Source organism: Halichoerus grypus, unplaced genomic scaffold, assembly GCF_964656455.1.
Source record: "Halichoerus grypus unplaced genomic scaffold, mHalGry1.hap1.1 HAP1_SCAFFOLD_161, whole genome shotgun sequence".
NCBI classification, from domain to species: domain Eukaryota; kingdom Metazoa; phylum Chordata; class Mammalia; order Carnivora; family Phocidae; genus Halichoerus; species Halichoerus grypus.
In genome coordinates, this window is record NW_027555088.1 from 24,470 (window position 1) to 48,245 (window position 23,776).

General features: G+C 39.6%; 1 protein-coding gene across 9 annotated transcripts in view; it reads left to right on the plus strand.

The window, feature by feature from the left end:
* Window positions 1–21,672, plus strand: part of LOC118542461 (DISP complex protein LRCH3-like) — a 42,974-nt gene extending 21,302 nt beyond the window's left edge. For 6 of the 9 annotated variants that reach the window (XM_078065571.1, XM_078065574.1, XM_078065573.1 and 3 more), the window contains 6 exons: window positions 723–771; window positions 1,282–1,389; window positions 3,347–3,465; window positions 4,076–4,213; window positions 12,096–12,173; window positions 15,769–18,500. In XM_078065571.1, coding sequence (XP_077921697.1) covers window positions 723–771; window positions 1,282–1,389; window positions 3,347–3,465; window positions 4,076–4,213; window positions 12,096–12,173; window positions 15,769–15,969 — 693 coding nt within the window. In that variant the 3' untranslated portion in view covers window positions 15,970–18,500. Of the gene's footprint in view, window positions 1–722; window positions 772–1,281; window positions 1,390–3,346; window positions 3,466–4,075; window positions 4,214–12,095; window positions 12,174–15,768; window positions 18,501–18,671 lie in introns of those variants that run through there. The other 3 variants (XM_078065575.1, XM_078065578.1, XM_078065572.1) reach the window with 2 other exon arrangements.
* The last annotated feature ends 2,104 nt before the right edge of the window (window positions 21,673–23,776 follow it).

Consider the following 23,776-nt stretch of genomic DNA (forward strand, 5'->3'; position numbering starts at 1 on the left):
TATCTTTATATCATGAAGTTATATTTAATTTATTAAGTCTAGATGACAAGGCCTGGAAAATTGTTACTCTAGCTTTTCTTGATTCTACTCCCCTGCCAAGTCTTCAGTATTGTTAGCCCATCCAACCAACACTTCTTTTTAAGTTAGGTAATTACATTTCTCTTTTTTATTAAACTCTATACATGTTGAGCTAGCTCTTCCTCCTTTTTATAGTTCCCTTTGGTCAATGAAGTAAAAACATCTTGGACTCAAATGCTAGACTGAAAATACAGCTATCCATCATCTTTAAACACCTTATTTCCTAATTGAAATGAAGAGACCTTCATCATTTTTTTCTTAATACATTAAATTTTACTCTAGGGGGAGAAAATAATTCAGAAACTATACCAGAAAATGAAATTATAAAATGAAATTACTCTCCCCTATACATTTTCCAGTAAAATTTTCTGCCCTAGGATGATCATTCTTCATAGTCCTAGGAAAGACCTATTAGACTATCTTTAGGGAATGCATTTTACATAAACCTCGTATCCTATAGAAGTAAATGAAAAGTTTGGCCTTAAAACAATGTACCAAATTAATCATTACACCAAATTCTCATTTCTAGACTTAATTTTGAAGGAGAGTTTCATGATTTTTTTACTTTTATCTCAGGTAATCATAAATGTGGAAAGTACCCTTTCTTGAATAATAATTATTGATATATCTCTGTTTCTCCACAGAATGATGACAGATCTAATGCCATAGCAAGTTCACCTACAACAGAAACAGGTAATAGACACAAAGGTATAATTAACCACATCAAGAATAATTTTTACCAGGACTTTCTTGATAATTACCTCTAGGCTAGCTGTGGTTTCCTTTTCTGAGAGGAGAAACCAGACCCCAAATTGAGAACTTCCTGCACATTTTCCATTTTTTAATTCAACTGGTTGTTCAACTACTCAGCCATTTGATATGAGCCTATGAGCATGAGCTAGCAGGGCTATACGTTCCCAACAAGAGAATCTATTCAGTATAGTAACATTCGTTCTGCCTTTATTGATACAGCAAAAATAACATGACAGTTAAAAATACATACAAGCAGCCTTCCTGATTTCAAGGTTAGTTTTCTGTACCCAATTTTGTATTAATAAACAAAATTATCATCTTATTTCATTACCAGGTTTAATTTGATCTTTGTACCATTTATTAAACTTTTGTGACATGTGTGTCTGTTGTTATATTTAATTTTTTTTTCCATCTCCTTTAATCTTATTTTGCTTTTCCATGCTGATGTAGTTCATCATTGCCCTGCATATTCTTTTCCTGCTGCTATTCAGAGAAACCAGGCCCAGCGCCCTGAAAGCTTCCTTTTCCGAGCAGCTGTCGGGGCAGAAGCAAATAAAGGTAGGTCACAGTGACTAAAAAGTGGGGGGGGTACTCTATATAACAACATTAACTATTATATGCTTTTTAACTTCTGCCCTGAGATGTCACTTTGGCAAAAGCTTTAAACTCTGCATTCGTCTGTGATCTCACTAACATTAAAGCAGGAGAATCTTGTTTGAATTTCTTAGTACCACCCAAAGGAGGTTATAGGTTTGAACAAATAAAATACTCTTTCAGGGCTTTAGGGAATGTTTCTCTTCTCTGTATTGAGCTCTTTTTCAGATTTTTCTGTTGATAAAAGCTGTTTTATGTGTTCTTAAATGAATCAGTAATTTTTTTTTTTAAGATTTTATTTATTTTTTGAGAGAGATAGAGAGATCACAAGCAGGAGGAGGGGCTGAGAGAGAGAGGGAGAGGGAGGAGCAGACTCCCTGCTCAGCAGGGAGCCTGACACAGGACTTGATCCCAGGACCCTGAGATCATGACCTGAGCCGAAGGCAGATGCTTAACTGACTGAGCCACCAAGGTGCCCAAGTAATTGTTTTTTTAAAAAATCTACTCAGTCTAACGTTTCTTAGTTAGTATGACATACATCTGCTTGGCCTCCAAAGAAGTTACCTGGAAGTAGAGGGGCGCCTGGGTGGCTCAGTCGGTTAATCGGCTGCCTTCGGCTCAGGTCATGATCCCGGGGTCCTGGGATCGAGTCCCACGTCGGGCTCCCTGCTCAGCGGGGAGCCTGCTTCTCCCTCTCCCTCTGCCTGCCTCTCTGCCTACTTGTGCTCTCTATCTCTCTGTCAAATAAATGGATAAAATCTTTGGAAAAAAAAAAAAAAAAAAAGAAGTTACCTGGAAGTAGAAACAGACATTTCAAGTCAAAAATAACTACTTTTAGTGTAACTGATAGATGCCCTCACAGTGAGATTTAAAATCAAACCAGAGTTGCACTGCATATGGGATTGTAAATTAGTATGGAAAACTGTTTACATTATCTAATAATGTTGACATTTGTATCCTTTGACCAGCAGTTTTGCTTTCTGAAATACGTAAACACATATACCAGAAGATATGTACAAAAATATTTATAGCAACGTTATTCATAATAGCCCCAGAGTGTCCATTAATGATGTAGTGGATAAATAATTGTGGCGTATCTGTATAATGGGATACCATATAAGCAGTAAAAGTGAACAAATAAATATTTATAACAATATGGATAAATCTCCTAAACAGTGTCAATCAGACAAAACCAAGCACAGAAACATACATACATACAGTACAGCTTCATTTATTGAAAGTTCAAAACTAGACAAAACTAATCTATGGTATTACAAGTCAAGTACATAGTTAAAACCTGTGTCGTTAGGGGCGCCTGGGTGGCTCAGTCGTTAAGCATCTGCCTTCGGCTCAGGTCATGATCCCGGGATTCCGGGATCGAGCCCCACATCAGGCTCCCTGCTCGGCGGGAGGCCTGCTTCTCCCTCTCCCACTCCCCCTGCTTGTGTTCCTGCTCTTGTTATCTCTTTCTCTGTCAAATAAATAAATAAAATCTTAAAAAAAAAAAAAACTGTGTCGTTAGAAGTAACCTTTAGGTACTGATGGGCAGGGAGCATGAGAGGGACTTGTCGGTGTTGGTAATGTTGCATTTATTGACCTGATTGTGTCCACTTTGTGATAATAGTTTATTGAGCTGCTTGAGATTTGTGTAATTTCTGTATGTCTGTTATTTTTCAATAAAAACATTTTTAATCAAACAAAACTAGTTGAACTAAATGGGTAATGGACATTTGGTCATTTTTAACACCATTCTCCCTATTAGTGCGTGTATTTGAAACTTTTCATAATAAAAACTGTTTTTTAAGAGTCAGTCCAGAAGTGGGAAGTGCTGTACTTGTGAGGAACCTGTGACCAGGTGCATCTAAGTATTTTTCCAGTGCTAGCAATTGCCTTTCAGTCTTACATATTCATGTTTTTTTAGGTCATGCTTCACCACTTCTTTCATCTTCTGCACCTACCACTGATTCTGCAGATCCCAAAATGAGACTGAATTCAAGACCGAGAGAAGAAGAGCTGGAATTAATAGATCAACTACGGAAAGTGTGTACATTATCTTTGAATTACACTTTTGCAGTATTATTGCTGGAGCCCATAACCCTCTAGTCACTTGTTCATTTGGCTTACAGTTTTCAACAGAATCAACAAGTGCCCATTGTGTGATAAACATAAAAGAGATTTTGCTATTAAGGACATTCTTTTCAGCTTTTACTAGGAAAATGAAATGGGTTATTCTATAAAGCTCAATTCCTAGCCCTCATTTAAAAATTTTTCTGCCTCATGTAAGGAAATCTTGTAAGAGTAATAATAATTTATATGTGTGGACACAAGTACATAGACCTATAACATCACATGTAGTGTTTATTTTATTTTGGAATTGAAAGAGAATCTAGTTCTTTTGTATTTTTAGTCAGAAAATTGTAAATGAATTTCTCATGTATTTTGCACATACTGTGGCCTGGCTGCCATATGTATCTATTAGATCTCCTTAAGTTACTGGTTTGAGATAGAAGGATAAAATAGGGATTATGGTAGTTAAGTTATTTGCTTTTTATCTGATTCCTAATTAAATATATTTCATTGTAACTCCATTATGTCCTCCGTGTCAGCTACTCTTCAAGTTAACATGTTACACATTTTCCTGGTTTTTTAGCATATCGAGTACCGACTGAAAGTATCACTGCCTTGTGATCTTGGAGCAGCTCTAACCGATGGCGTTGTTCTTTGCCATTTGGCCAATCACGTGCGGCCTCGATCTGTCCCCAGCATCCACGTCCCCTCACCAGCTGTAGTAAGTATATCATGCTAAAAAAAAAAAAAAGCTGGCTTTTCATCAGACATTTATTATGTACAATGGCAGGCATTATGCAGAATACTCAGGATACAAATATGAATAGTCCAGTCCCTGTCTTCCCAGGTCTCAATTCTACTAGAGAAAAAGCATGGAAACAATAATTAAAGAGCTATGTAAGAGGTTGCTGTAGGAATACAAAAAAGAGACCACTTAACTCTGCCTGGAGAGTTCAGGCAAGCCTGCCCAGAGGAGGTAGAATTTGAACTAGTTCTTAAAGTATGAGTAGGAATTTGCCAGCATAGGGGTGCCTCACTGGCTCAGTCAGTAGAGCATGCAACTCTTGATCTCGGGGTCGTGAGTTTGAGCCCCATGTTGGGCATAATGGTATTGAGAAAATTGGACAGCAACATGCAGAAGAATGAAACTGGACCACTTTCTTACAGCATACACAAAAATAAAATCAAAATGGATGAAAGATCTAAATGTGAGACGGGAATCCATCAAAATCCTAGAGGAGAACACAGGCAGCAACCTCTTCGACCTCAGCTGCAGCAACTTCTTGCTAGACATGTCTCCAGAGGCAAGGGAAACAAAAGCAAAAATGAACTATTGGTACTTCATCAAGATAGAGATTACATTTTTTTTTTTTTAAGATTTTATTTATTTATTTGACAGAGAGAAACACAAGTAGGGGGAGTGGGAGAGGGAGAAGCAGGCTTCCTGCAGAGCAGGGAGCCTGATGCGGGGCTCGATCCCAGGACCCTGGGATCATGACCTGAGCCGAAGGCAGATGCTTAACGACTGAGCTACCCAGGCGCCCTGAGATTACTTTTAAAAAAACAAATAAATAAAATGACTCAGAAGATTATTTAAAAAAAAAAAAAAAAAGAAATTTGCCAGCATAACAGAAAGGGGGTAAAGGCATCCTGGGCATAATATGCCTAGGTTCAAAAGATAGCAACAATCGTGGCATGTTCAAGGAATTCTTAAGTTGTTTAGAATAGATGGTGCACAGTATGTGGTTACAGATGGGGGAGGTACAGCTAACGAGGTAAGCCCAGGGCCGTGTAAGAAGGGCGTTCTGTACCATGTCAGGGAGTTAGAAGTTTATCTTAGTGGAGACAAAAGAATTTGAGGAAGAAAATGTGATTATAATTGCAGTTTAGAATGATGAATCTATTTTGGGAGTGGAATTGACATGATCTAGTGACGAACTTTGGGTGGAAGATGAGGGAGAATATGCATTCAGGATGACTGGCAGGTTTTCTTTAGACTGCTGGTTAGATCTAGAAGTCAGTATCAGGATGGTAACCCCCAAAAGAAGGAGCTAGTTTGGGGTTGACACACTCTCCTTTTTTTTCCCCCTTCAAATTTTCATTACCTGAATTTCAAACCTTCAGAAAAGTTGAAAGAATAATACGAGGAACACTCTTAAAGCATCTACCTAGATCTGACACTTATTTCATTTTGCAGTCTTGCTCTGTGTGTGTGTGTGTGTGTGTGTGTGTGTGTGTGTGTGTGTGTTTCAATTGCACTATTTAAAAGTTGCGGATAGGGACACCTGGGTGGCTCAGTAGGTTAAGCATCTGCCTTCCACTCAGGTCATGATCCCAGGGTCCTGGGATCGAGCCCCATGTCGGGCTCCCTGCTCAGCGGGGAGCCTGCTTCTCCCTCTGTCTGCCGCTCCCCCTGCTTGTGCTCTCTCTCTCTCTGACAAATAAATAAAATCTTTTTTAAAAAAAAGTAAAAGTTGCAGATAATATAAAACTTTATCCTCTGCATATTTCAGAGAACTGTTGTAAGCCACCTTGCTCTTTTCTGTAGCCTATAGCCAGTGACTGACTGACATGGGAGCTGAGCCCTCCTGCCTTGAGGTGGGAGTGAGGTGTTGATTAACACTACAATGCTTCCTGTGGGATCAGGCTGAAAGAGAAGGGAATCTAGTGAGCCACTAGCAGCCAGTGGGAGTGGGGGTAGAAGGTAAGGATGGATCCACAGACTAGATAAAGTGTTACTGGGTAAAGCACCAACAGCATCCCTCAGCTATATTCACATTTCCCCAGTTGTTCGAAGAATATCTTTCATAGCTGTGCTCCCTCCTTTCCCCACACCCAGCATACACACACACACACACACACACACAATATAATCAAGCTTACACACACACACACACACAATATAATCAAGCTTACACACACACACACACACACACACACACACAGAATATAATCAAGCTTACACACACACACACACACCCAGAATATAATCAAGCTTCCCAAGGATGCTGTTCATTTGTAACATGCTTAAAACATTGTCTAACCTCCCAAGGATGCTATTCATTTGTAAGCTTAAAACATTGTCTAAACTTTCAAAAGGTTTGACCTCATCTCATTTTCTGGTCATTCGTTATTATTTAGCAGGCACTTCCTGTTACAAATTCTTTACTCAAATTGCAGTTGTATCTAGGCCTATAAATGCCCACTTCTGGACATTCAGCTTGCTGCCTGTCTAATACGAATCATTTATCCCTCCCAAGGACCTTGTATTCTTCTAATTATAAAAGCTGCTTTGTTACCAAAGTCCCAACGGGGATGATGTGGCCGTATCCCCTCAGGCACACCCACAAATAGAGGGTTGCATTTGCTTCTAAGGAAAATTGGTAGCCACTTTTTATTTAGTGACCTCTGACAACAGGCCTTCAGTTTCGTGTAGGAGAGGCAGAGAGGAACAGTATCCCTACCAAAGTCAGCTGGGCTCCCAGAGACTGGAAAGACTTGGTCCTGGTCCTAAAGGTGGTGATTAAGAGAATAGGAATTGATGTACTATTTGGCAACACCAGTAAGGAAAGGGTTTATTCATACTTTGCATTCTTCCCCGTTTCTGTCAACTGAGTTCAAGGGGAAAAAATTGTTTTAATGATTTGAAAAAAGGACAAATCTGTCATTTTTCATTTCCAGAGGGAATACATGGGAAGTAGCAAACAGCTAATGTACAAAGTGGAATTTGAGAGTGAGGGTGACTGAGGTTCTTTACATTGATTACCAGAAAACAGTGCCTTCCATGTAAGAATGTAAAATATCTATAGGAAAAATAAAACTATTTTACAAATACTTAACTGCCTAAAGAAATGAAACACGTGGATCTTCTTGTTAGTCAAAGAAATACGGGTATAACATGAGATGAGAGAATTTAAAACTTGCTAGTGAAGTCAACAACAAAACTTAACTCATCCAGTGCCAGGCATTCGGCCAGGACAAAAGGTATAAGATGAGTTACAAGTGGTCCAGTCTCTCAAGAACATTAATTTCTCTTTTAAAAACCAAAAAACAAAAGAAGTCTTTCTTTTTTTTTTTTTCAAGATTTTATTTATTTATTTGACAGAGAGAGACAGTGAGAGAGGGAACACAAGCAGGGGGAGAGAGGGAGAAGCAGGCTTCCTGCCAAGCAGGGAGCCCGGTGTGGGGCTTGATCCCGGGATCCTGGGATCGTGACCTGAGCCAAAGGCAGACGCTTAATGACTGAGCCACCCAGGCACCCCAAAAGAAGTCTTTCATGAAATATCTTTGACATTTAAAAGCAAGTAGGCCTATTAAGGGGCTCCTGGCTGGCTCAGTCAGTAGAGCGTGCAACTCTTGATCTCCGGATAATGAGTTCAAGCCCCACACTGGGTATTGAGAGTACTTTAAAAACAACAACAACAACACTCAAGTAGGCCTATTAAATAAAACTGTTTAAGAGAGAATTTTTTTTATTAATAAGTGACCTATAAAGTTAAGAGAAACACAAATACTAACACTTCCCAAATTATAACATTTGGGGGTAGAAAACAAGTGGACTTTGAGTCAACCAGTTGAAAATTGTTCAGCATTTTAATTAAAAGCAAAAACAAACAAAAAAAAACAGACCAAAAAACCCTACTTTGAAATTGTGATAGTGATTTTATAAATAAGCCAATATTGTGTTAATGGGGTTTCTGTTCTAGTACTCGATTTCAGTATAAATATTTACATCTACTTTTCTTCCTATGGATTGCCTTCCTTTGTATTAGGCTATATTGCTTCCTTTATTTTGTTCTTCTGACCATACAGAGAGCTTTGTAACTTACTTTCTTAGTAGAAGTTTTTTTGTAAGGAGAATATAAAATTAAAGCCACATACAAATGAAAAACCATAGCAGTTTCTTTATGGCTGCATTAAAGCATGATTTATTGTAATTCTTTGAAAAGTGGCTAATTACAACTCTGAGTATATAACTTAAAAAAGCACTTTCTTGATATATTGTAAGAACCAGGATTTCTTCCCCCAATTCAAAAAAAAATGACCCCTCATTATAAGGGGAGGTCTTATGTCCAAGTATTTCAAAAGAAATGCAGAAAGTCATGTGTGTTTGCAAATAATAGGTTATAATTCATCTTTCTTTGTTATTTTGGGAGGGTCAGTGATGTTTGATAAACTGCTGTTTGGTTTAATAGTCATAGGTGTTGTGTAGTACAGTTCACATTCTTAGAAATGTACCAGTGAATCATATCAAAAATCACTAAAAATATTGTAATATGACAACTCACTGAATAAACCATATCACCAAGGTACATGACCTGAAAAACTTCTGAATCATTTCAAGTTTCAGAATAGTGGGAAATTGTTTATTTCTTGTTCCTTTTGGTATAGATTATGCTCTTGTTGAAATTACTTTGTTCTCCAAAACCTGCATAAGATTTCTTATTCAGATCAGCCTGTACATTAAAGAGTTAGAAAGGCTAGAACACAGCTCTCCAAAACCATATGGTATGTCATCCAAACTTCTGGAAAAGCTTTTGGGGTTAGCAGGTTCTGTGAGACTTGACTTAAGGCAAAATCATGAGTTCTTCTGCACTCCAGAGTGATAAGGTATCTATAGCATGGGTCCTTTGGACTAGCCATTCTGTTGGACACATTTGTAACCTGGGATTAAGCATTCCTAGGGCTCTTTGGGCTCCATGAACTCCCTAATTTGCGTGCATGTGTATTCTTCTCCAGAGTAGATTCACAAACTTTCACCAGACTGTAAGGCGTTTGATCCCATTTATGAAATACTGTTCTGCGTCCCTGGAATTTGGATAAATGCTAAAGGAAGAAATGACTGGGGAGAGAGCTGATTGTTCCTCCTTCCTCTTCATCTTCATCAGTCAGAACCCTGCTGTCTAAGGGGAAATCTCAAAGGACATTTTCTCTTTGGCTGCCCCCCCCCACATCCCCACTCCCAGCAAACACAGAGACATCTTTTATGTCTTGAGGTGCTAGTAGCCTTCATGGAGGTAATGTTGAGTTGGTTTCCATGATCACTGTTCTGAGCCTTTTCTTTTTTTTCTGAGATGGGGGTGATTCCTGGACCAGTTTTAACTTAACAACATGAATTCCATCCTTTTAGCCTTTCTTTTGCATAGAAACCAAGTTGTTCTTCTTCATATGTAGTCAGACCTATTTCACTCTCCCCTCCCATGGATGTTGGCATCTGAATGGTGGAATTTCCGAAATTCAGGGGTTTTTCTTTTGTAGACTGAAATTCCCAGTCCCTTTCTTTTGCTGAAGTCCATGGTACCCTTTTCACACACCCCCAGCCTTCCCTCCCAAACTCAGATCAACATACTAGTTTGCTTATTAGCTAAGGTCCTTTGGTAATAAGAGAAGCTAGTTACATGGTTTCTGTGTCCATTTTTACAGGCAGAAAGGGAAACTGATATAGGGAGAGGGAATTTCTAGCCAATGAAAAATTCTCCTAAGTACAAAGCAGTTGTCTTATGTTTATTTGCCCAACTTCCCTTAAAGTTAAGCCCTTGTCCTAATAGCTTTCACCACAGTGACTTTTCCTTTGTGCCTCAGTTTACCTTACGTCTCCCTCTTTAGCCAGGAATTGAGAAGACCACAGCATCGCTGGTGCAGTGAACACCCTGCTCTTTCACATGTAAAAGGTTGGAAGAGAAGGAGCCCAGCTCCAGTGTGAGTTAGCCAGTGTGAACCGCCATGGTGGTTTTTCTCCTGTTAAGTAGATCATGAGTCTACCATTTATGTTTCACTCTCTTCTAAAAAAACAGAAAATAAAAAAACTTTCTTACCTCAATGATGAACAGCTTGGCAGAGGGTGCTCTCTTAGAAACCTAATTCCTGTCCTCTTTCTGGACCTTTTTGAGTTTTTCAATTTGAAATTTAAAACTTATTATTGGAGTGCCTGGCTGGCTCGGTCAGTGGAGCATGCAACTCTTGATCTCACTGTTGTGAGTTTAAGCCCCACGCTGGGTGTAGAGATTACCTAAAAATAAAATCTTTAAAAAATTTTTTGTAAATTTATTTTCACTTAAACTTTTTTTTTAAAGATTTGTTTATTTTAGAGAGAGAGGGCGTGCGAAAGCAGGGCAGGGAGGAGGGGCAAAGGGAGAGGGAGAGAGAATCTCAAGCAGACTGCCTTCTGGGTGCGGAGCCAATGCAGGGCTTCATATGACCCTGAGATCATGACCTGAGCCACAATCAGGAGTCGCACACTTAACCGCCTGAGCCACCCAGATGCCCCTTAAAAAAAATTTTTTTATTATTATTATTTTCCTTTCATCCCACCTTTTTATTTTATTTTTTTTAAGATTTTTGTTTATTTATTATTTGACAGAGACACAGCAAGAGAGGGAACACAAGCAGGGGGAGTGGGAGAGGGAGAGGGAGAAGCAGGCTTCCCACCAAGCAGGGAGCCCGATGTGGGGCTCGATCCTAGGACCCTGGGATCATGACCTGAGCCGAAGGCAGCTGCTTAACGACTGAGCCACCCAGGCGCCCCCCACCTTTTTATTTTTTATAATAAACACAGTCCTAGCCCCTGCTACCTTTCTCAGGCCGAGATTATAGTTCCTCAAACACTATTATATATTTATTTATCTCATTTCCCCTCATCTCGTGATGGAGTATCATATTCCATCTTTGAAGAAAACCCAGGTGAAACCTTTGTTTTCTAGAGGTGGTGCAGGCTTCCATCTGCTTACCTGTGTAAAATCTCTAAGGCAGAGTTCGTGCAGACATTCTGCTTCCATGCCTGATGCTTAAACATACTGGAAACCAGCCACGAAATTGAACACTTGAATTTGTTAATCATTCTGGGAAATGGAATTCATATTTCTTCCTTACATTATAACCCATACATAACCCACTAGGTGAAAAACCTTTTCACTTTAGGTCATGTGATACAACTCTGTTGTTAGCAAAAGACCTTTTCAGAAAAACAAGCTAGTTTACTAATTAGAAGTTAGGGAAATTTCCTGCAGGAGATTTGCACCCTTTGGAAAACAGGTTCTTTAATCCAGTCTTTTAAAATTCCAATGTTTAAAAACATTTCAGTATTACCACTGAGTAGAGAGACATGATGCATCGGTAGTATATTTATGAGCAGAAGCTGTTGATTTTTTTTTTTTTTTAATTATCTTCTTTAGTAAAGATTGCAAGGAAATGAACTAAAGTGTTGACTGTGATTATATTTGAATGATAGGACTGTGGGTAATTTCTTTCCTATCATTACAAATTTTCTTCAGTGTATATTGTTTTAAATGGATAGAAAAATTTAAACAACTATTTCTGTAAAATTTCTCTGTATTTTGCACTTGCCTTACAAAAATCAAAGTAAATTGTCTAAAAGTAAATTGTAAATAAAGTTTTACTGGAATACCTATTTGCTTATATATTGTCTGTGGTTGCCTTGAAGCTCTTAGCAGATCACATGTGGCCCTAAAGACTAACATATTTATTATCTGATCCTCTAGGAAAAAGTTTGTTGACCCTGTGGCCTAGAATGTTGAATTTACAAAGCAGTTGGCAAGAGTATTTTTAAACTTTGGTAGTAACACCACATTTTCCTTCCTTTGTAGCCTAAATTAACAATGGCAAAATGCAGGCGGAATGTGGAGAATTTCCTGGAAGCTTGCAGAAAAATTGGTGTACCTCAGGTAATAAATTTATCATTTCTTATATTGCCTAAATAGGCTTGGGTATTATTTTTCTAAAATTTTTCAGATGTACGAGTATCTGAAACCTTACAGGACTGGCTTTAAGCGAAGTTGGTATAATTACTAACACGGTGTTGTGTTACTAGCGTCAGTCAGTGTACTTCTGAGCAGTTTTCCTTAATTATTTCCAAGGACCAAGCAAAGAAGTAATACACATATAAATTTAAATATATTATAATACTTAAAGCTAAGTAATCAATAGTTATGTGGACATTTTCCTAAACATTCCTACTTGCTGTTTGACTCGTATATATCTTCATACGTAAGGGTCTGGGCTTCAAAATGAGTGCATCTCAGACTGAGAATGCTTCCTTCGGTTTCAGGTTTTTTAACATTTACTTTAATACTTTTTAAAAATGTTTATTTTGAAATAATTTAGGCTTAGAAAAATGTTGTAAAAATAGCACACATCTCTAATAGTAACTCCCTGTGCCACTGTGTACACTTGACCCTGGTTCCGGTACTGCTAACATCATCTACATAAACATAGTGTGTCATCCAAACTGACCAGCACTGGGACAGTGCTGTTAACTAGATCACAGACTGCGCTCAGATTTCACTAGTTTTTCTACTAAGCTCTAATACTTTGGAATTTAGCACACAAGAGGCCATTTCTAGGCATTTGTCCTGCCCTTGAGATTTATTGTCTCCAGGTTCCTCAGATACAGCTTCCTTGCCCTTTAATAGTACAAGTAGTTAAACTTTATAGATGTGATTAAGAGACATGAACTTGATACACTTTTTATTCGGTTATCCTTTCAAAAACAATTATGTTAAACCAACTAAGCATGGTACTCTTAAAAAATACTATATTTAATGACATGAGACACAGATCCACTTAAAGAAATAACCACTTGGTGCTATTTGATACTTTGTTTCATTAACCATAACCCTTACAGTTCCTGTCATCCTGTTTGGTGTCCACCCTTCACGGGGAAAAACATGACTCTTTCCTATCACCTTCTTAATTCTCTATCGCCTTCCCATCAGAACCCCAGGACTGGCTCCTGGACTCAACCCCAGTGTTGCTCTTGAACTTAAGCCCTTGTCCTAACAGCTTTCACGACAGTGACTCTCCCTTTACGTGGTGCCCTGGTCCTCTCTCTTAGCTAACCTTTTGTTGAGGAGGTCACAGCACCGCTCATCCCATGGGCAGCCTTCCCTTTTCAGCCCTTGTACGTGCTGCAAGGTGGAAGAGAACGAGCCCGGCTCCATAGAGCATCTGCATGAGTCGCAGTGAAGTCCCACGATTGTTTTTTTCCCCTTTTATTAAGTAGATTGTAATTTTATTTATTTTTCACTGTTTTCTTTTGTGGGTTTGTTTTTTTTTAACCCGAGTTATAAAAAGAACTGAAATTTGCATTTATGGTAGTTAGCAAGGATCTTTTTTTGTTCCTGTGGACAAATTCAAAGCAGATTTTTCATTATTATATCCTATTGTTTTCTAAAAGTTCATCATTTCTTTTAGAACAAACCATTTTAAACATAGAGAGCCTTAGTAAGGTTTCTAATCAAATAGGATGCATTTTCTCCATATTAATAAGCAGGTTCTAATATTCAGAGGCACACACTAACAGTCGGTCAGTGCTTCCTTCTGTCTGTTGGGAGATGTTCCTACCTGATCATCACATCACACAAGCATGCCCACGGCCTGCCCCAGTGCTGTACCACCATGTCCTGAATCAAAAGAATGTAGCACAGGTTAGTGCAGGGAATGGGAACCAGAGAAAAGAGAAGAGTCAAAAGAGGCACCACGTAGCTCAGGAGAAGAGTGCTGCAAACATCCCCAAACAGGACGACATGTGAGCACACGCGGCCAATGTCAAACCCGTTCAAAGTACTGTTCACCAGCTTTACGGTCCTTGTACTTGCATTCCGGGCTTTAGAGAGCCATCATCTGTCTCAGATGTAAAGTCCATACACTGAAGTTCTTTCCCAATGTACCTGCCAACAGTCAGCAAAATACAGTCTGCCTTAAAATGCGCATTTGATTTAGCATTTGCCAAGCAATGGTTAACAGGATTGATTGTGGGCCAGCCTGTCCCTGTTCCTACCAGAGCTGTGCTATGTGAAGGCAGGAAACAGAAAAAAATACAAATTTAAAGGACTGGGTATTTTTCTAGGGTGGTTAGACTGGGGTTCTTAACACATCCTTCCTCCCTCTCAGTCTCCCCAGTCCGAAAGAGGAAGTGGACAATCCCTGGAGGCCCCCTCTTCCTCTCCCCTTCTGCCTTCCACCCAAGTCTCTGCCACCGTCACCACCACCACCACCACTTTTAGACAGGTTCCTCATACACTGCTACTTCTGCTAAAAAATTAGTTGTTTACTTAGAACAGAGTGAAGGAAAATGAATAAATACATCGACTCATAGGTTCACAGTGGACTTCTCAGGTCCCTCTGCCCCAGGAGAAGAGCAGAAACCTAGACCTCCTCCTCTTCCTTTGTTCTCCCCTACTTCTGGGTATTCTGACCTGTATCTAAACACCCCCACTTCTCTTTGACTTGTAAAGAAAATCAGGGATATAATAATGGTCACTTTTGAAAATGTGTAACATAAAACTTATTGTAAATATTTGTCAGAATTCTGTCCAGAGACTATAAAGGTGAACAGTTTCCCTTCTCAGTACAAGTTTTGAAGTGTTGATAAGTTCTGAATGAAACACTAAAGAATAAGATGACTCTTGAAAACCTCTGATAAGGCTGGGCATGTGGGTATTCTCTTTATTATCATGCTTTTATTAAGTATGTTACATTCAGAAAACTATAATGGGTGATAAAAAATGTCTGTTTGAGTCCAACATCTTATGTCCTAGAGTTATTATATGTTATGTGTTGAAGAATATTTTCCTGTTCTCCAGTCCAATTGTGTTTTGATTTACTTATTTAATTTCTTCGTCTGTGAGCCAGAGGGTCTGGGTGATCTGTAAGGCCCTTTACCACTCCAGATTCATTTCATACATATTAGTAACCTGGACTCGAAGATGGGCTTGACATGATTTTGAGAGAAAGATCAAATCAGTCAGTACACCTGGCCTCCGGGTAGTAAGCTTCCTTGATCCGTAGGCTCTCCTCATTCTGTGACCCTCCCTGATTTACCTGGCTTTCTCCGAACACTTCCCTCTCCTCAGCCCACCCCCAGGTTTGGTCCTGCTTTCTGGCCCGTTCTTTTTTTGTTAATAGGGAGGAATGAGCCAGGAAAGAGGTTGTTGCCTGGCCCAGACCTCACCACTTGTAGGCGTCCCACAACCCTGGGCCAGCACCCAGGTCTGTTCACCGCATGCTGAGTGTTTGTACTGGTCACCAACAAGCCAGTTTTACTCTGTTTAGTAATAAAATCAAGCTCAGCACATGGAGGAGTCTTTGTAGTTCTGTTTTTCAGTATTTTATTTTCATTCCTCATAGTAAAAAATGCTACTAGGGTGTGTTTCTCTGAGTATGATTGAGATGATCATGTTGAATTCTATACTCAAATCTGTATTTCTGATCCACTAACTTTGTTTTTCTGTTTTCCTTTCCTGCTCACACTTTGGACAGGACAATCTTTGTTCCCCTTCTGACATCCTTCAGCTAAACCTCCGCGTTAAAAGAACTGTTGAAACACTACTTTCTCTTGGGGCACATTCAGAAGAATCCAGTTTTGTCTCTCTGTCTATCCAGCTTTTGGGTTTTGTGGCATTTTATTGTACTTTAATGTTAACTCTCTGTCTGCTTTATTACTGGATCTTTCCCCTCTAGCTGAAAGATCGTACTCCAGCGATTTTCCACCTCATTCCTGTGCTTGGTGAAGGAGGTTTGTCTCTCTTTACGAAGTATTTACATATGTGCTTCTTTTTTTTTTTTTCCTAGCCATCAAAGAGCTAACCAGTAAAGTAGATAAATCCTCCCCTCACATGTCCAGATGAACAGCCCAACACATTAGTAAGCATTGATGATTGCTCACAAAGAGTAAAAGACCAGCATTTTTTCCCCTGGTCTTTTGTCCATTCTCCTGGCCTGTGGCATTGTTTCTCTTATCATAAGTGCTGAGGTGTCTCTGATACAATCCCGACCTGTTCTTAGAAATCTGACTTAGACCTTTATTTCCAAATGACATAATAAAATTCCCATGTGGCCATTTTCCAACGTTTTCAACAGCTGCTCATAAGGAAAATAGTTGTACCCTTTCCGTTTGGGAGGCACTTGGTCACTTAGATCTCTGCATTGAGCTATGCCCTAAAATCCTGAAATCTGCCCGTATTGGTAGGCACGGGTCCACCTAAGCATTTACTGTCTGCACATCTGGAAGCACTGACTGTTTAATCTTAATAATCTTAATTTGATCAGAATGTTCAGTCCAAAGATCAGGTAGGTTCCTCAGATTGCTATTCTGAGTCCACTCTGTACATTTAAAATCGTCCACAACAAGCAGATGATCTGGAGCTGACCTTTCAGGAGTAGGCACCTGTCCAAATTTACTATGCTTGTTATCATTAGCTGAGCTTCACCTCTAGAATCCTATTTAGAATCCTATAAATTGAAATTTACGTAATTTCCAATATACTTGAACCATCTTAGTAGGTGAGCTGGTATTGAATTAGGCTGTTGAGAAGGTTATATCTGAACAGTAGTAGCAGGTAAAGTATCAGGCAGCAGTCTCTGTTCTGTACCCAAGGCAGTGAGTGGGTATTGTCTTCTTCAGAATGTTTAGTATTTAAGCTGCTAGCCTTAATACTTGAAACTACTTTATGATTGCATTCAGATTCTAGTTCTCATAAATAGGATCTCTGAACATTCAGGAATCTACTGAATTCAAATATGAAGGGAAATTGCAGGGAACATAACACCCTGTTGTAGAAGTCAGCCTGAGGGTCTGGTTGCTTTCGTTTTCTTCCATATCAAATGGGACAATTATTTAACACATTAAAAACGTATTTCCTATTAATGCCGAAACATTGAACACTGTGTTGAAAGCCAGTTTTATACAGTAGTAGTACCTTCCAGAGTTTGGGAGGTTTGCTTTGTTTTGATTTTAAGATGTCTTGAGTCAAAGATCATTCAGTTTTGTGGAGTTTTGTCCCTTTAGGAAATAAAAAACACGTGGTCCTGCATGTGGTTTGGGGGGGAGTAGTTGTACATTCTCTTCAGAGCACACGGCGTTCCCTGTAAGCCGCCTGGAAGGTAAATGTGCATCTGGAAAGCATGAGCCTTGGGGAGAACGGCTAAACCACATGCAGCACAAGGCACTCTGGAGAAGAGATCAGGGAATTGGCCTCAGAGAAAATATGCCTCTCCCAAGAGCAAAACACCCTGCAGGTTCATTTTAGACTAGTTCATCTGTACTGACAGTCAGTGGTACTCAAAGTATTTTTACAAAGTTGCTAGTTTTATAAGGTCAAAGGATCGCAGTTACCTTGTTTTATCAAGATAAGTATTAAAATTTTGAGTAAGAAGCACAAGGACCCATAACTGTTCAAAATAAATGTTATATTTTTTATTGCAACTAATTTTGTAAAACTTCCTAATAATACAGTAAAGTGCTAATGAAAAGTCCAGCCCTCTTCTTTAATAAACATGTGTAGTCTCCTTTTTAGTGGAACCAGAACTCTACATTCTGTCCTTTGTGAGCAGTGTCTATTTTTCTGAATATTTAGTCTTAAAAGAAAAACCAATGATAGGTGCTATTCTTAAGCTCTGCCTTTTTCTCTTTCGAGAAAGGATTAACCGAACATTAATGAGGCAAACACGATAGAAGTATTTTAACTTCCTTTAGGAAACATATGAACACCTTTCAAATATACGGTAATTAAGACGTTCCTGACTAAACTCACATCATTGTTCTGTAGCATGATTTAATCCATTCGATACCAGGATATGAAATAGTGGTTTCTTCCTGTGTTCCCTGCCTGGTACAAGAGCCCTGATTTTCACAGTCAGGATTATAATGTAGCTGGTGGGCATCCCTCCCTCCCTCATGCAGTCTGGCTTATGGCATGAACCCAGTTACATCCCATGGTATGTAATTTCGGGAGCACTTTCTCCTACAATGTTAGATCTTTCGGGCTTGAGCCGTCTGGTAACTTGGAACTGCTTTTCTGTTTTCCCTGCCTCCGTTTGCTGATCTGCATTTTGCTCTTTTATTTATCGGGGATAAAGGATGTTGCTTTGACTCCATAGTATTCTGTTATCCTCTGTTGTATGTATTAAGTGTCTGTAACTTGTCCTTATTCCAGTTTTCAAAATGACCTGTATGTACGTTCAGTTGTTTTAATAAAGTGAGCGTCAGATGCTATCTCTGCGTAACTCGTATGAACAGAGGTCAGTTCCCTGGGTGCTGACCTGTCCTATCTCAGGTGACCGTTAGGAGGGAGAGAAGAGGTGCTTATTTTTTCTCTTCAGTTCGTTGATGTTCATCCTGTTTTCTCTTTTGTTTGTTTTTATGTTACGTTGTCCCATTTCAGGAGCAATTATGTTTGCCTCTGCACATTTTAGAAGAGAAAGGTTTGAGCCAGGTCGCAGTGACGGTGCAGGCTCTCCTGGAGCTTGCCCCCCCCAAGCAGCAGCACCACTTGTCTGCTGCGTGAGGACCCCCAGCACCTGGGCGCTGGCCCGGCCAACCCGGAGCAGGACGGGATTGCTGCTGCCAGCCGGCTGCTTACGTAAAGCTCTTGCGTGCTCTTACGAGGGACTGTTTCCATGATTCCTAACAGGAATATGTTGCTTCATTTCTCCATTTTAGGGGAGGTTATATCCATTTCCATGGGACTGTTTTAGGAAGACACAGTTGGTTTTCGCAAATGAAACTTAATTCTGTCATTACTGAGAACCCGACACCGAAGCCTAAACTGGCTGTGCTTTCCTAGAGAGCAGGCTTGTCTCCCATTCCAGGAAGAAAGCTTCTCAGAAGGATAGTTAGCTTTCCTGAAAGCAGAGACATGTTACTATCTTTACCTGTTTCCTGTTTCTGGAACCCAATGGTTTCCAAAACTGGCTGTTCATTAGAATCTCCTAGAGCATTTGTTAAAATGTAGATTCTCATTCCAGTAGGTCTAGAGCGGGGCCTGGGTATCTGCATTTTCAACTGACATAGTGAGACCACTTTCCCAAGCCGGGTATTTTTTGTTATGATGTCGAGAGTAATGACTCCACTATGTTTGTCAGCCGCATTTAAAATCAGAAGCCATGTTATGATTACTTGGGACTGTCTGTCCAAGGCAAAACAAATACAATGTAGAAGGCCTAGATTTTTGCATAGTAAAGCAATGAGCGAGGTAAGTTGTATTTAAGGCCAGCGTCTTAGGCCTTCCCCGAACTTCTGTCCACCACCACCTTAAAACTTGGTTCTCATATGTGACATCCTGCTATTATCTGAACATTATAAACAAGCACTCTACACACAGTTCCAAATCCTTAGGATGGTAACAGGCACTGCTCAGCGTCATTTCCATTGAGCTCCCCCACCGCCTCCCCCCACGCCGCTCCCAGGACACCGGGACCCGCAAATACCTTCCACTCATGGCAGATACACCTCCAGCTCCCTGACCGATGGGAGATTGTGAAAACAGAGCAGAAGGAGTAAAAGAGAAGCCAAGTTTCTTAATTTCTTTCAAGTAACTGCCAGTTTCCATGGCTGACTTAAGGCACTTGTGGTATCTTAAAAAACCGCGTGCTGTCTCTGTATGTAGCTCATCGAACTCTACCACGGGTGCCTTCTTCACTCCGCTGTGGGCCACGTAAGAGGGCGCAAGGGCTCATGGAGCACAAAGCCAGGAACCTTTGTTCAAGTTTAAACCACTAAGGTCTCTCTTACCCTAATCTTTTGAACCCCTTTTAGTTGTCAGCATATCTTTTGGTATTCATTGCCTTTATAAACCAAGTAAATAAGAGTAAGTGAAGATGCTAGTTATCTGAGATTTTTTTGGGTTGTGAACTATTCTGGACTTTCTTTACCAGTGCATGCATTTGAGCAAAATGTTCTCTCTTTATCATGTAAATGCAGCATCTAAAAGTAACTGGATAAAATCTTGTTGAGTATCTGGTCAAAATAATGTTTTCTCCCTGTTCTCACAGGGAAACAAGTTCAGCAGAACATTCCACTTTGTCAAAGTTTAAAATTAAAGAACATAAAACATCTGATCTCAAAGCCCCACTGACCTTACAGAACAAAAGTAAAATGTTTTTTAACTGCTTAGAGCCAGACCCCGTTATATTTACAGTTCTAAACAGACCCACCAATCAAAGCGACTTGTTTAGAATTTAGCTGTGTGCATTTTTAAACTATAGGTATTTCTCCTTCTAGTCAACATTAAACCTCAGTTCAATTTCCAAATAATAGAAGCCATTTGAAATGAAACTCAGCAAAGAACAGGACTGTTTGTCACCTGTTATGCAAGGAGTAATCCCAGAAGACATACAGAATGCAACATTTGGAAGATTTCCAACTATTTATCCCAACATTTGGAAGATTTCCAACTATTTATCCCATATAAATTTCCACTTATTTCACATCTTATACATAACGTGCAACCTTATTAATGCATTTTTATCAGACTAATGCAAATTTATATTTGAATTACTAGAAAAAAGTTGTGTACAGTTTTGGTTGATAGTGAAAGAAAAATATCAGATGTATTGAATTTCTTTTCTAAGTCAAGATGCAAAAACATTTCGTGATGTTTTTGCTAGAAAATTTTTGTATTCAGTGTTCTGTACGTACCTTTTTTTTTTTTTAATAAACTGGAAAGAAAATTTAACATTTAGCCTTGCTAGACTCCAGTGTAAGATAAAGGTGCTGTAGTGGTTCTACCCGACCATTTATGAGCTTCCTACTGAAGCAGTGGCCAGCCCAGCGTGGAAGTATGAACAAAGAGGAGGCCGAGTGCCCACCCACCAGGGCCCCTGGCAGCTGTGGAGACTGTCAGCCAGCAGGTTCTCTGGCAACAGCTTCTGGCTGGAGGGGCCGTTGTTTGGCTAGAACAGAATAGGGGGCTTATTAGGAGGTCACTCTCTTTAATAGCTTTTTAAAATACAGCCTCATAGCTAACGAAGGAGTCTGTGATTCCTCTTACTTGCTACAGCTCAGCAGTGACTCATGACATGTGACTACGCTGATGAGTAGGACAAAGTTTTAACAACTAAGTGCTTAAAATGGTTACAGCAATGAAGGAAAACACGGATATTTAGAAACTTTTTTATCTACTTATTGCAGTGAGATGGTTTACAGCAGATTTCATTTTATTTCTGAAAATGTTGTAAACATGTAATTAGTAAAAGATTTTGTAAAACATTGTCCTATATTTGTATGTCTGTAAATATAATGCGTAAGTTCTAAGTATAAATATGTCCATATCATGTATGTTATTTTAAATTGCCTGTATGCCACCTTACTTGTTGACATGAAAATAAAAGCCAACACTTCAATCGCATGAAATAAAGACTGACTTGAAAATGTTCGTACCTAAAGCATGGTTTCCTTGGCAAAAATGAAAGGTTACTTAGTTCCCTGAGGGAACATCAGTAGAAACTGGTTCCTCATAACAGGCCCTTGAGATCAGGTTTTTTTTTGTCTTTTTTTTTTTTTTACTTTTGTAAAGAAGTATAGATAACAGTATTGCCCTGTATTTGGAATTACGTATAAGGCTTAATTCGTGAAATACATATGATGCAATGATGCATTTGGACACTTTTCTCTCAGAAATTACCAACTGTGCGGGGCACCTGGGTGGCTCAGTGGTTAAGCGACTGCCTTCAGCTCAGGTCATGATCCTGGAGTCCTGGGATCGAGTCCCACGTCGGGTTCCCTGCTCATTGGGGAGTCTGCTTCTCCCTCCAACCCTCCCCCCTCTCATGTGCTCTCTCTCTCTCTCTCTCATTCTCTCTCTCTCAAATAAATAAATAAAATCTTTATAAAAAAAAGTTTTAGAAATTACCAGCTGTGCAATAGGGAAAGCTTTAGCATCCCGAGACATTCTGCTTGGATTATCTTTACTCTTTCAGTCATAATATCCTGCAAGGTGAGAATTGTTGAGGAAGCAAAGCAGGCGTAGACCCCGGTGTCTCACTGATCAACAAGCTCTGCAAGCTAGTCTGCCAGCAGGCCTGTGTCCCCACCTTACTAGGTTGTACATCCTAACATTTCTGTTTATTCTAACTCATTATTTTTTAAATTTATAATTTATATCCCTACCTATTTCCCAGAAAAGGAGCTGAAGCAACCTATAATAAGATAGGTATTCCATGCCCCCACCACCCCAACAAAAACACCAAAGTGATAATAAACCTAAAAGACAGGAAGGAACCAACCTTTGGACCTTATACTGTGTCTATATTATGCTAGACACTTTATAAACATTATCTTGTAATTCCGAATGAACACTTGACTTTTGCTCAAGAGTTTTTTCACTGTAGACAAATGACAGAATCCGAGACATTACAGAAATTACTGAAGTTTTAATGCATCACAATAACTAATAAGCCCATGAACTTTTTTCTGGTAAGAAAAAGCAAGAGAAATCTTTACAAGGCTCCTAGCAATACTTCTTCCCAGCAAAAGTTTTTCAAAATATGAAGCAGCCCTAAGTCGATGGTATACTCCTAATTCAGGGTTTGAAAACGAATGCAACAGGCAAAGGGAAGGAACCAGGCAGTACCTGGGAATGTCCAGATAAGAAACAACCTGTAGATACAAGTTATCTGTGCTGCTAAAATGTTTCTTCCTCCCTTCAAGTCCTCCTCCCCGTCTCCAGAAGACCAGGGGAAAAGACGAGAACTCCATCACTTTTTCTTGCCTTTCCGCTTGTCCTTGTCTTTGCCTTTACCTTTAGAATCCTTGCCATCATCTTTGTCCTTCTTAGGCAGTCTGAAACCACCAATTTCCCTCCGTATCATAGTGCCTCGCCACCAGGCCTGGAGCTGGAAGAGAAAGGGGGAGTGAGTACAATTCAGAGTAGGCCTGCCAAGCTGCATCCTTTCCGCATAAAGGAGTTGTCTTGTCATAAAGTAACTTCTGTCTGAAGAATGGTGTGTCTGAAACATGGAAGCAGCCAAGCCCGCTCTCCCTCCAGCAACGCTCCCCTGTTTGCTGGATCCACAACTGAAGCCACAGACTCCTGAGTAAAGTTCGCAAGGAGTAAACATAAGGAAAAGGAATCTGATTAGGCCATTCTTTCCTTTACACTTAGAAACCTGGTTCCCATGTACTGCTTCTCTTTAGGAACATCCAAGTTCCCCACATCCAAACCATTTGATCCAAAAGCAATGTTAGTTAGCTAGGCCAGCAATTGGTCAAAAATGTGCAGATAATTTCGATGACTTCAGTAGGCTTCCTGGTGCATTTCATGACTTTAATGATTGATAAAAGGATCAGTACTCCTCTTTCGAAAAGGATTTCGATAGCTGCTTAAATATCTGTCATTAAACACAACTCTTCTGAATACAGTCTGGGCTACTTTAAAATCAGACTAAGCCCTAAAGACTGGGAGCAAATCCATTAGTGAAAACAAGTTTTCAGCTAGTCCTTACATTTTTGCTCTAAATCAAGGAATCCTGCCAAATAAAAAACACCAAA